We start from the raw sequence: 12,557 nt of genomic DNA, 5'->3' as shown, positions 1-12,557 counted from the left end.
ATGTCTCCTTTTTAATTGATAGCTTTTGCTTTATATATCACATTTCTTTGAGTATATTCTTCCCCTCCCACTACTGAGTGAGTCCTCATTACCACCAACATGGAATATTTTAGTATCTCCTTTTTAATTGATAGCTTTTGCTTTATATATCACATTTCTCTGAGTATATTCTTCCCCTCCCCCTACTGAGTGAGCCATTCCTTGTAAAAAAAATTTTTTTTTAAGAGAAAAAGAAAAAAACCCAGCTCAACAAAACTAACAATGAGACTGCATCTGGCAACATATACAATATTCCATATCCATAGTCCCCCACCTCTGCAGTAAAGGAATGTGTTCTCTACTCTTTCTGAAGTCAAGCTTGGATTACATAGCATTTGGGGTTTGGTTGTTATACTTGAGGGAATACTCATTTGCTCAGCAAAACAGGAGGCAAGGTCATGGCAAAGCCAGCATTTTAATTGTCTGACTCTAAATTTATTGCTGTCTCTTTCAGCCAAGGGGGGCAGGGTACAAACCCAGGAACAAAGGCAGCTAGAACAAAGTTATGGCCACTGACTAATGGAAGATGTTTTGGGGGCCCAGTAAGGTGAATGACTTTTATGTGACATGCAGTTATTTGAGGAAGAGAAAGGTGGAAATATTAGTTGAAGGTCAAAATATGGAAGGCCTTGAAGCTGAGCCTCTTGGACTGTTGCTTTTTTTAAAGTAGGTAATAAATGTAATAGCTAACATTTACATAATACTTTAAGGTCTGCAAAGTGTTTTACAGATATTATTTCACTTGCCTTGCACAATAACCTTGTGATATAAGTGCTATCATTATCATTTCCATTTTACAAAAGAGAAAACTGAAGCTTTGAGAGGTTAAGTGACTTGCCTAGGGTCACACAATTAGTGTCTAGGTAGGATTTGAATTCAAATCTCCCTAACTCCAAGTCCAGTGCTCTGTCCCTTATCATCTCCTAACTGCCCACTGAAGAGGACACCACTGAAGTCTCCTGAGTAAGGGGCAGCCTTGATAAGACGTGTACTTTAGAAAGATTTAATGAGGCGGTGGTTATAGGAAAGGTTGGAGAAGAGACTGAAAGAAGGAAAACCACATAGGAAGCTATTAGAATAATTCATGTAGGAGTAATGAGGACTTGGATTAGGCTCCCGTCCATGGGGAGAGGATGGAAGAGACAACATGAGAGATATTAGGGATGTAGAATCAACAGAATAGAGGCCTGAATGTATGTGTGGGGTGAGGAAGAGAAAAAATGTGATGAGGAATCTGAGACTTCAACTGAAAGCATTAAAGACAGTGGTGTGATGTGACCAGATAGGGAAGTTAGGATTTTAACAGTGGCTGGGATATCTGGGGAGAGAAGTCTATATTCTCTCTCCTGCCAGACTGAGGGCTGAGGTTGACAGTTTAATCATATCTGTGTCTCCCAAGTGATCTACAAGTGACCTGCATGGGAGCTCAGTAAAGTCTGTCAAATAAACATATGAATTTATGACACAATCTTTTGAAGCAAAAATTTGATGCCTTTTATTTTTATATCACAGTCATTTCTAGAGAACCTATCCCTTCCCTACCTTAGTGAAACTTCTCTTACTACAAAGTGGGTGGGGGGGGGTGTTAAATCAGTTAAATAAAACAAACTGGTGGGGCGGCTAGGTGGCACAGTGAGTAGAGTGCTGGCCCTGGACCTGAGTTCGGATCTGGCCTTAGACACTTAACACACACAAAAAACAAAAAAACCTAGCCGTGTGACCTTGGTCAAGTTACTTAAACCCAATTGCCCTCCAAAAAAAAAACAAAAACTGGTACATCAACCCAAAGCAGCTAGGTGGCACAGTGGATAGAGTGGCAGGCCTGGAATCAGGAAGACTCATCTTCCTGAGTTGTCTGGCCTCAGATACTTACTAGCTGTATGACCCTAGACAAGTCACTTAACCCTGTTTGCCTCAGTTTCTTCATCTGTAAAATGATCTGGAGAAGGAAATGGCAAACCACTCTATTATCTTTGCCAAGAAAACCCTAAAAGGGGATTACAACATGACTGAAATAACTAAACATCAACCCATAAGAGAACATACATAATATGTTCACCCATATTCACTCTCCACCTCCCCAGTGAAAGAAGGGAGGTAAATTTCCTCATCTTTTTCAAGGACTGAGATTAGTAATTATAATTACATATTGTTCTTTTTATTTACATCATTATAGTCATTTTGTATATTGCTTTCCTGGTTCTGCTTACTTTACCCTGCAACAGTTTATATCTACCCATGTTTCTCTAAATTCCTCATATTTGTTTCTTAAAGTTAAATGTTAGCATTCTATTATACTCATATACCACAATTTGTTTTGCTATTCTCCAATTGATGGACACCCACTTAGTTCCCAGTTTTTCACATGACTCAGTCTTCTATGTAGATCCAGCTTATATTTATCTGTTTATCTCCTCTCCATAATCAATGATCAAAATGAATCTCACTCTGAAATATCCTGGCCCTTATTTACTACTGAGCATGAGGCCCTCTTACCCAAGATGAGGGTAAGGGTACCGTGTATCTGAGAGTGCCAAGTGGGGACTTCTCGGCTCAGTGCCCCCCAAGGTAACCATTAAACCTTTGGAGGGTGGAGTCACCTCTCCTGGGGTTAGGGGGAGGCCAGCGTCCAGAGAGGACTAGAGGCAAAACTAAGGCATCATGGAGCAGAGCGAAGCAGACTCCAGGAACTTCATTGACAACCCAGCAGACATCATTGTCATCGCTGGTTACTTCCTTTTGGTCATCGGGGTCGGTCTGTGGGTGAGAGGCCAAAGGGTTATGTCTTGAGTTCAGGCTGGGTGGGGGAGGACAGAGGAAGGAGAGGACAGCATAGTTAATGGAAGGGGGTAAGGATAGGATACCTGGTATCTTAGAAAACTAGAATGTCAGTGCTGGAAAGGTCCTGAAAGGTCATCTAGCCCAACCTTTAGAAAAGGAAACTGAAAGCCGGAGAAACGTGACCTGCCCAAGGTTACAGGACAAATTAATGGTAGAGCCAGGATTTTGATTCTGACCTTTTGACTTCCAGTCCAACGTATTTAAAGAAGTCTGTGTTTTTCTGAAGGAGAAAGACACAGACTGGGAGCTGGAAGTCTGTCTTTCAAAATCAGGGGAATCTGGGTAGGAGATGGGCAGGGAAGATAGTAAAAAAGTCAGAAAACCCCCTGGATTTGGAACCAGAGGACCTAAGTTCAAATTTTGCCTTTGTCACTTACTGTGTGACCCTGGGCCAGTTATTAGACTTCCATGGATTTTGCTTTTCTCTTCTGTATAATGAGAGTCTACTTCTCTAAGTCCTTTTCAGAACTACTAACATCTTATGCTTCTAAGATCATGTGACTAGGGCTGAAGGCTGGAATAGGGGTTAATATTCAGACTAAGACAAGGCTGAGGAATGTGATGAGGACACTAATGAGGTACAAATAGATGATCCCATTAGCTCAGCCCCTGCCCCCATCCATGTCCTCCCTCCTCCCTCTTTTAATGGAGTCCCCTTCACTGGTCTTCATGTTCTACTCAGCTGTTATTCCCTACCCCTTAGAGTTAGCTGCAGCCCTCCCCTCCCTTTCTCTCCTAGTCCATGTGCCGGACAAATAGGGGGACCATTGGAGGATACTTCTTGGCTGGGAGAAGCATGATATGGTGGCCGGTAAGGAGGGACTTTGGAAAATGAATAGGGTATCTTGGGAAAGGGTTTGGGAAGAATGTGAAGGTGAATGAGGGGAGTTGGGGGTTAATTCCCCTTGACTAAAGCTCCCTCCCATCCCACTTCCTGCAGGTTGGGGCCTCTCTCTTTGCCAGCAACATTGGGAGTGGACATTTTGTGGGCCTAGCCGGGACAGGCGCAGCAAGTGGACTAGCTGTGGCAGGATTTGAGTGGAATGTGAGTTTCACTCCCTTTTCTTCTCCAGTCTCACCATCTTCTGGGATTGTCAGTACTGCTGCCCTGTGGGAACTACCTTCTGTATCTCTGTGAAGGACTGATTCCCAGAGATGGAAGTAAAGGTTCCTATAGCAAGTAGCCTAAATGTGAGACCTGAGATAGAACTTCCTAATCTGGAATCTAAGGGACAGAGGAGGAAACGAATGAAGGGGGGAAGGTGTCTCTGGCTTCTCCTTCCTTGAGGCTCTCCAAATACTTTCTGAAACTTTCTGATTGTGAAGGGCATTCTTTCACAGAGGAAGGTAGATAGAGAAGATAGCCTATATAGGCGTTGAAAAGGTACAGAATTGATGTCCTGACCCCATTTCCTTCCCATCAGAAGGGGGACTCTCTACTCATCACATTGTCCACATAAGATTCCGCTTTGGGGGACTCTCAGCTTCCTGGGGTACAATAGTCTATTACTATAGTATACTATATACTGCTATAACAATCCCTGAACTGAACCCAATTCTCATCACACCCCAGATCTGATTCTTTTCCTTCCAGAGCCCTAGACCTCCCTCCAGCTCACTACAGCAACGATGTCAAAAACTCATATAGAAACATACCCCTGCAGGTCACATGCTGACTTAGAAAATCACAAATTAGTATTATCTATATTTTGTTATATATTTTTTATTCTTTTAAACATTTCTCAATTACATTTTAATCTGGTTTGAGCAACAAGCTTGACAGTTCTACACTCCTCAGACCCGTTTCTCCGGCCCCCCTACTCCAGGTGATGGTTCCTTACTAACAGCCTTGTACCTGCAATCCCCAGGCCCTCTTTGTGGTGCTGCTCCTGGGATGGCTGTTTGCACCTGTGTATCTGACGGCTGGAGTCATCACTATGCCCCAGTACCTGAGGAAGCGCTTTGGGGGTCATCGAATCCGCCTTTACCTTTCAGTGCTGTCCCTCTTCCTCTACATCTTCACCAAAATCTCTGTAGGAGTCAACCATATAGAAGTGGGGAGGGGGGGTGGGATGGGAGGCAGCACAGTTGTCATGTTGAGAAATAAATGAGGGATATGACATCTATGTCCTGTGGGGAACAGAATGGGAGAGACGAAACATGCCAGAGATGGGGAACCCGTGGCCTTAAGGCCACATGTGGCCTTCTAGATCCTCAAGTGCAGTCCTTTGACAGAATCCAAATTTCACAGAATAAATTCCCTTAATAAAAGGATTTGTTCTGTAAAACTCTGACTCAGTCAAAAGGCTGCATGCATCCAAGGACCTAGAAGGCCACACGTGGCCTCGAGGCCGCAGGTTCCCCACCCCTGCAAGTAGACCCTGGAGGACAAGATGCCTAAATCCCCCTGTTTCTCCTATCGATCCATCCAACCCCATCCCCCTCTCCAGGTAGACATGTTCTCTGGGGCTGTGTTCATTCAGCAGGCTCTGGGCTGGAACATCTATGCCTCTGTCATTGCCCTCCTGGGCATCACCATGATCTACACAGTGACAGGTAGGTAAGGCAGGGCCTGCCAATACGTCTGGGGCCTCAGAGACAGGTGGGACCAAGGGAGAGCCACCTCACCTTTTTAATTTAGGATCTGACCCACATGTGGCCAGGCTAGGTGGTTTTCTCCTCATTGGTTGTCTTGGGTGGCAGGGCAAGCTCAAAGCTCCCTCCCTGTCTGGTGGATCCTACATAAGTAGACAAATGTTCCAAACTCACTGGTTTGTGGTGCTGTGGGGAGTGGCACCAAGGTTCATGGATTATTATAGTGTTGGAAGGGTTGTTTCAGATGAGGAAAATGAGGCCTGGACAGGGGAAATGAGTTAGAGAAGAGCTGGTAAGTAACATTCTGGATTCAAACTCCACATCCAACACAAATCATTGGGGCAAAAGGGGCCATGATCTAGTATAAAATGGCATGCCACAGATCTAGAACAAAAGGGAGGCCATATGGTGCAAGGGAAAAAAACAAACAAAAAAGGCAAAAAGTCCTTTGTGCCAGTCCTGGCATTGTTGCCAGGGCAAAGAATCTCCCTCAGTCTCAGAATTACAAATGGGAAAGCATCTCAAAGGTCATCTGGTCCAGGAGTTTTTAATCTGGGGTCATTTCCTTTTTTATAAATAGTCTCCTTTGCAATCCTGTATATTTTATGCATTTAAAAACATTATTCTGTGAAAGGATCCAAAGGTTTGACCAGACTGCCAGTGGTGTCCATGATGAGAAAAAAAAGGTTAAGAACTCCAACCTCTACCTGAATGGGAATGATTTCCTCAGCAAATATCCTTAAGTATTTATCCACTCTTATCTCAAAGACTTTCCGCTGCAGGAAACTCTATTGAGATAGCCCCTTCTCCTTTTTGGACAACTTTGATCATTAGGTTCTTCCTTAATTTCACCAAAATCTCCTCTATAACTTCTCCCCATTGCTCTTAGTCCTGAGCTCTAGGAGTCCAATAAAATAGCTCTTCCATATACCTGCCATCTAAATATTCAGACTTAATCCTCTTTCTCCACCTTATGTTTTTTTGGCTAAACATTCCCAGTTCTGTCAAGCAATGAATGGGAAGATTTTTGGTGCCCTCACCATTCTGATTCACATTTACCTGGTCAAAGTCCTTTATAAAATGTAGCGCCCCAGACTGGAGCAACACCCATTTTCTCAGCTGTCAGGGAGAAACAACAGCCCCTTGCCCTACCACCCGACTCCCATACTGGCAATGAGAATAAAATGAAATGACGGATGTGCAAGTGCTTTAGAAATCATAAGGCCATCATTACTTTTGAGAGTGGGGGGAGGCAAATGGGAGGCCTATCTTCTGACCCCATTGTCCTTCCAGGGGGCTTAGCTGCACTGATGTACACAGACACAGTCCAAACTTTTGTCATTCTTGGAGGAGCATTCATTCTCATGGGCTACGGTATGGCAGAGCAGAACCCTGAGTCCTGGGGGGTGGGGGAGAAACTATAGGCTAGAAGACAGGATACCTCACTTTCTCCAAACGGGATGGAGCTTTTAAGGGGGAAAGGAAGCTTGGGCCCTCAGTAGGAAAAATCTAGATCCCTGAGAAAAGGCAAATCTGTGTCAGACTTGCGACTGTCCTCTGTCCCTACACCAGCCTTCAATGAGGTCGGCGGGTATACAGGCCTCTTTAACAAGTACTTGGAAGCCAAGACCACACAAACCTTTTCTGAGGACCCCATGGTGGGCAACATCTCTCCCTCCTGCTATCAGCCACGTGCTGACTCCTTTCACCTTCTCCGGGACCCAGTGACTGGGGATCTGCCTTGGCCAGCTCTGATAGTGGGGCTCACCATTGTCTCTGGCTGGTACTGGTGCAGCGACCAGGTATGAAGATGAAGGTATGGAGGGGTGGATGGGAATGCTGGGGTTTGAGAACTGAATCTGAGCCAAGGCATCTCCTTCATGTTTCAGGTTATTGTACAGAGATGCCTGGCAGGAAAGAACTTGACCCACATTAAGGCTGGCTGTATCCTGTGTGGCTACCTAAAGCTGCTGCCCATGTTCCTAATGGTCATGCCAGGGATGATTAGCCGAATACTCTTCCCAGGTAACAGCCATTCAACTCCACTCTGACCTCAGGATTCAGGTGTCCTTATCCTTGGACTTTGCTTCCTGGCCCAAACCCAGGCAGTGAGGTGCTCAGCTTCCTTGTCTGCCAAGACCTGGTTTTCTCCAGCTTTGTTTGGTCCTCTCCTAGATAAGGTGGCATGTGTGGCTCCAGAAGTGTGTAAGCAGATCTGTGGTACAGAGGTTGGCTGTTCCAACATTGCCTACCCCCTACTGGTGGTGAAACTCATGCCCAATGGTGAGCTGGGGAGTGGAAAATGGAGGAGACATATGTGTTACTGTTAGAATATTAGAGCTGTAAGGGCCCTTGGAGATCAGGTCCAACCCCCTTTTACAGAAGAGGAAACTAAAGCCCAGAACCTAGAACGACCAGAACCACAACCGAGGCCTCCTCTCAGGTGAGGGCTCTTCCCTCTCGATCCCTACCTGCCCTATCATGTCCTTCCTGCCTAGGTCTCCGTGGACTGATGCTGGCTGTCATGCTGGCTGCTCTCATGAGCTCCCTGGCCTCAATCTTCAACAGCAGCAGCACCCTCTTCACTATGGATATCTACACCAGGCTCCGACCCCGAGCTGGAGACAAAGAGCTGTTGCTGGTGGGCCGGTAAGGACCCTCCTGCCACAAGGATTCTGGGGCCCATGCTCCCTGGAGAACACCACCTGAGGCTGAGCTGGGGTAGAGGAACCCGGGTCCACAGTCCTGACCTTTCTGTTCTCCCTCCTAGACTCTGGGTGCTATTTATTGTTGCAGTCTCAATTGCCTGGCTTCCCGTGGTCCAGGCCGCCCAAGGTGGTCAGCTCTTTGACTACATCCAAGCTGTCTCCAGCTACCTGGCCCCGCCAGTTTCAGCAGTCTTCATTCTTGCCCTCTTTGTGCCCAGGGTCAACGAGCCGGTAAGCCCCAGAAACCTAGACTGAGAGGGAGCACCTAGGCCTGGAAAGGGAGCCTGGGCGTGGGGGCCACGTCTAAGTGGTCACTCCTCTCTTCACCAGGGTGCTTTCTGGGGGCTGATGGGGGGCCTCCTGGTGGGGCTGGCCCGCCTCATCCCAGAGTTCTCCTTTGGCCCTGGCAGCTGTGTCCGGCCCTCCCCCTGCCCCAGTCTCTTCTGCGGGGTCCACTACCTCTACTTCGCCATTGTGCTTTTCATCTGTTCCTGCATCATAATCCTCGCCATATCCTTCTGCACGGCACCCATCCCCCAAAAACACGTGAGTGGGCTCCAGGCTGCACCCCTCTTCCCTTATGCACTGAATGCCTTATGGGAAGGAACTGACAGGCTCTTTCCTCTCTTAGCTCTACCGCCTCGTGTTCAGCCTCCGTCACAGTAAAGAAGACCGGGAGGACCTGGACGCGGAGGAGCAGGAAGCAGGGCCCCCTGCATTCCCTGTGCAGAATGGCCAGCTGGAACATGCAGTAGAGATGGATGGTAGGCCACTGGGGACTGGAGACCAGAACCCACCCCGTCTACAAGTACAGGGGAGAAGGGCTGGTTTTTCTTTCTCTGGAGGGTAGGAGGCTCAGGGGGCTCCATCTGCTGAGCACTGAGTCTTTTGTTCCTTTAGAACCCCCACCTGCAGCCCCAGGCCCACTCCGCCGCTGCCTGCTCTGGTTCTGTGGGATGAGCGGAAGTGACCCAAGCAGCTCCTCACCTCCCACAGCTGAGGAAGTAACAGCCCAGCAACTGGAAGACATTACTGAGGACCCACGTTGGGCTCGCTTTGTCAACCTCAATGCGCTGTTCATGATGGCGGTGGCAGTCTTTCTCTGGGGTTTTTATGCCTGAGACCTTTGGTGGCAGAGCACTAGCAATCCAGTACCACTCTGGGGTGCTCTGTTGGTGAGGGGTGGGCATGGGGAGGAGCGAGGAAGCTGGGCAACTTCAGCACTGACACAGCTGGAGTCTAGGACTAGTTATCTGGCAGGACCTCTGGATCCACAGATCCAGGGGAGTAAAAAGGAACTCCAACATGAAGACTCTGGCTCATTTTTGTCAGTATCAGCTTTATCATTCATCAACTATATACCATCACTGTACTTTAATGAATACATACACCATTTACATTATTGTGTCAGATTAAAATGTGGTTGCTTTGGCACTGATTAAAAATAAAACTTATCACAGATCTGGAGAGTCCAATGTCACTCTTAAAATGGTAGCATGGAGAAGGCTCTTCTACAAAAAGAAAATGGAGGTGTTGACAAGGGAGAAGCTCCTCCCAATAAAAGCAGCTCATTTTCTCTGGAATCCTTATTCCTCTGATCCAATTCCAGAGCATTCCTGGTCCCCGTCTGGCCTTAGGCCCAGGTGATGAAGGCGGCACTCACAAGTTCTTCTTCCCCAGGGGCCATGCAGCTCGCCATTCGTCTACCTCCAAGAGATGGTGCTCTGTCTCCCAGCCTACAGCTTGCAGCTCTAGTAGGGAAGAGTCCCTCATAATGCAATGAAGGGTCCTTAATTTGACCTGCACCCCACCCCCATCCCCATTTTAAAGCCAAGGAAGCAAATGCAGAAAAAAGAAGTGATTTGCCATGGTCACAGAATGAGTAAGAGGAAGAGTTCAGATTAGAATATAGTCCTCTCAAATTCCCAGTTCAATGCAGGATGGTTAAAGGAAAGAGTATGGATCTTATTACCTTTCAAGAACTTGGGGTAGAGGCTGTCAAGGATCTGGTAAGTCTCCTTGACAATGGTCCAACTGTCTCCTTCAGGGGCTGTGGGACCAAAACAATAACCAGGATCAGCATTAAGAAACAGCCCTTCTCTCTTCCTGCTGTCCAATTCACTGCCCTACCCCCAGCCCCCTCAGCTCTCACCTGCCCTGATCCGGGCCCTCAGGGTCTCCAGCTCTTCTGTAAGAGGTACATCCTCCAATAATGCTGCCAGCAAAAGTCCATGTGTTGCTGCCCTCAGAATGACCCCAGCACTTACATCCTGGCCCAAGGTCACCTGTATCTGGCCTAGAGAAATTAATGTAACAAGTTAATATTAGCCTGGCAAAGCAGTCTCATCTCCCTCTACCTCTATGTCCTCACTGCCCTTCCTCTGTCTTTGCTCCTAGAAAGCCTTCTCTTCTTCCCTGCTTATTCCTCAAGACTTTACTCAAAGCCTATATCCTCTGTGAAGCCTTCCCTGACTGTCTTAGCTCACATTCTACTCTTCCTTCTTTGAATTCCAGGAACATTTATTATATATTCCACTATTTGGTCTTTAACTTACATTTTCTAGTATCGTTAGGTTTTTCTGTCTACATATCTCCCCAAACATAACTGGAAGCTCCTTGAGGACAGGGATGTTTTAAATCAGTACACCTAGCATACAACCTCCTTATATAGGTGCTTAATAAAGATTTTTTGATTGCATGCCTGATAATGATTGAAAAAGATCCTTGGAAGAACAATTACAGAAATCTTGGGAGGAGAGAAAGAGAAATGAGTGACAGCTATGAGGCTAGAATAGAAGAATTAGGGTTCTTCCATCTGGAAAGATAAAGATTTAGAGGGGTTATGATGAAAGCCAATTAACTCATAAAGGAAAAAGGCAGATTTCTTTCCCAAATCCTTGATTATATTAGAGAAAAGTCCTACTGGGAGCTCCTAAGTCTAGGAAAAAGAGAACATATAATCTATAGAAGGGAATAAATTCACAGAATTTGTAACCCAAGAGGTGATGAAAACTGAGAAGTATATATATATACATGCCTAGTTCGGGGGGAGGGTGTGTGTGTGTGTGTGTGTGTGTGTGTGTGTGTGTGTGTGTAAGCTACAGAACAATTTATAGCTCCACAGACTCTAATGCCTAGGAAGGACTTTCAGAGTCAATAAATTCATGTATCATGACCTCACAATGGTTGCTGATACATTCATGTCAAATTTGTGCTCAACTAAAACCTTCAGATTTTTTTCACACAAACTGCTGTCAAGGTCCCCCTACCCTGGCGCTTGTGCAGTTTAGGACTTTTCATCTATCCTATTCACTTTCTTCTATTTCAGTTAGTCCTATGGCTCTGGGTCACAGAACACTAACAGTCTCTGACATAATATCACTCAGAGGTTTCACAGAGACACAAAGTAAGAAGGAGCAGGCTCTAACATACAGCAAATAAAGACTGAAGAAGAAGGGAAACAAAGTCTATCAGGGGAATTTATGACTGGAGAAAAAAGAAACGGGATGATCACTTAATGAACCTGTTTGCTCTACTGGCATGCTCCTGAAGTAGAGAGAAAGTAATGAAGGTTCTTAGCACATTGGTTGGGATCCAATATAACAATCTTATATGGAAAGACATAGCCAAGAACAGCTCAGGATAGACAGACTGCTATCTACATGCTGGAGGGAACACCCACACTGATGTCACAGTCATTTGAGTATTGTTTTTTTAGCCCATTTTTCAACAAAAATGGAAATCTTTTGAATTCTGGTTGTCACCCAATAAGGCTATCGTCCTTAGCTTTGCCAAATCACTTAATATAATGTAGTTGCTGTTGTTGTTTAGTCATTTTCAGTTGTATCATACTCTTCATGACCCCATTTGGGCTTTTCTTGGCAAAGACACTGAAGCAGTTTGCCATTTCCTTCTCCAGCTCATTTTACAGATGAGGAAACTGAGGCAGACAGGGTTAAATGACTTGCCCAGGATCCCACAGGTAGTAAGAGTCTGAGGCCAGATTCCAACTCAGGAAGATGAGTCTTCCGGACTCCAAGCCTGGCATTCTATCCACGGCACCACCTAGCTGCCTATGTAATGTCTGTATACTTCATCCAAGCTGAAGATAAAAATGTTGATTAGATTAGAAAGCCCTGTAGCACTAGACCATCCAGGCTGACACTGATCTTAATATTCTCTGGGGTCAATTGTTCAACCAGATCTACCTACCTACATACCTTTAGTCAACATTCCTTTTGTCTGACTAAGCTATTATTAAAGGAGTTGAGGGATTTTTATATTCTTATATAATAACTGTCTAAAAGGAACAGGAAGTGAGAGGAGTTATCCATAAGGTTTCATTCCATTACCTTTCCTCTTCCTCCCCTAACC

General features: G+C 45.8%; 2 protein-coding genes across 2 annotated transcripts in view; one reads left to right on the top strand and one right to left on the bottom strand.

Annotated features, from left to right (window-relative positions):
- The first annotated feature begins 2,667 nt into the window (after positions 1-2,667).
- Positions 2,668-9,644, top strand: SLC5A2 (solute carrier family 5 member 2). Its single transcript, XM_069085211.1, has 14 exons — positions 2,668-2,802; positions 3,620-3,691; positions 3,821-3,925; positions 4,749-4,913; positions 5,331-5,436; positions 6,769-6,849; positions 7,048-7,277; positions 7,365-7,500; positions 7,651-7,758; positions 7,974-8,124; positions 8,246-8,414; positions 8,514-8,729; positions 8,815-8,947; positions 9,084-9,644. The coding sequence occupies exons 1-14, from the start codon at positions 2,701-2,703 to the stop codon at positions 9,302-9,304; spliced, it is 1,995 nt and encodes a 664-aa protein (XP_068941312.1). The 5' UTR covers positions 2,668-2,700; the 3' UTR covers positions 9,305-9,644.
- RUSF1 (RUS family member 1) overlaps positions 9,503-12,557 on the bottom strand; it is a 12,165-nt gene continuing 9,110 nt past the window's right edge. Inside the window, 4 exon segments of the mRNA XM_069085212.1 lie at positions 9,503-9,934; positions 10,156-10,233; positions 10,336-10,540; positions 11,404-11,431. Of these exon segments, the coding sequence (XP_068941313.1) occupies positions 9,843-9,934; positions 10,156-10,233; positions 10,336-10,540; positions 11,404-11,431 (403 nt within the window). The 3' untranslated portion in view covers positions 9,503-9,842.

Source organism: Petaurus breviceps, unplaced genomic scaffold (assembly GCF_028583685.1).
Source record: "Petaurus breviceps papuanus isolate PSGF00001 unplaced genomic scaffold, PetGlider_PUasm1.0 175, whole genome shotgun sequence".
NCBI lineage: Eukaryota > Metazoa > Chordata > Mammalia > Diprotodontia > Petauridae > Petaurus > Petaurus breviceps.
The sequence above is the reverse complement of the archived record's forward strand: the minus strand, read 5'-3'. Positions and strand labels throughout refer to the sequence as shown.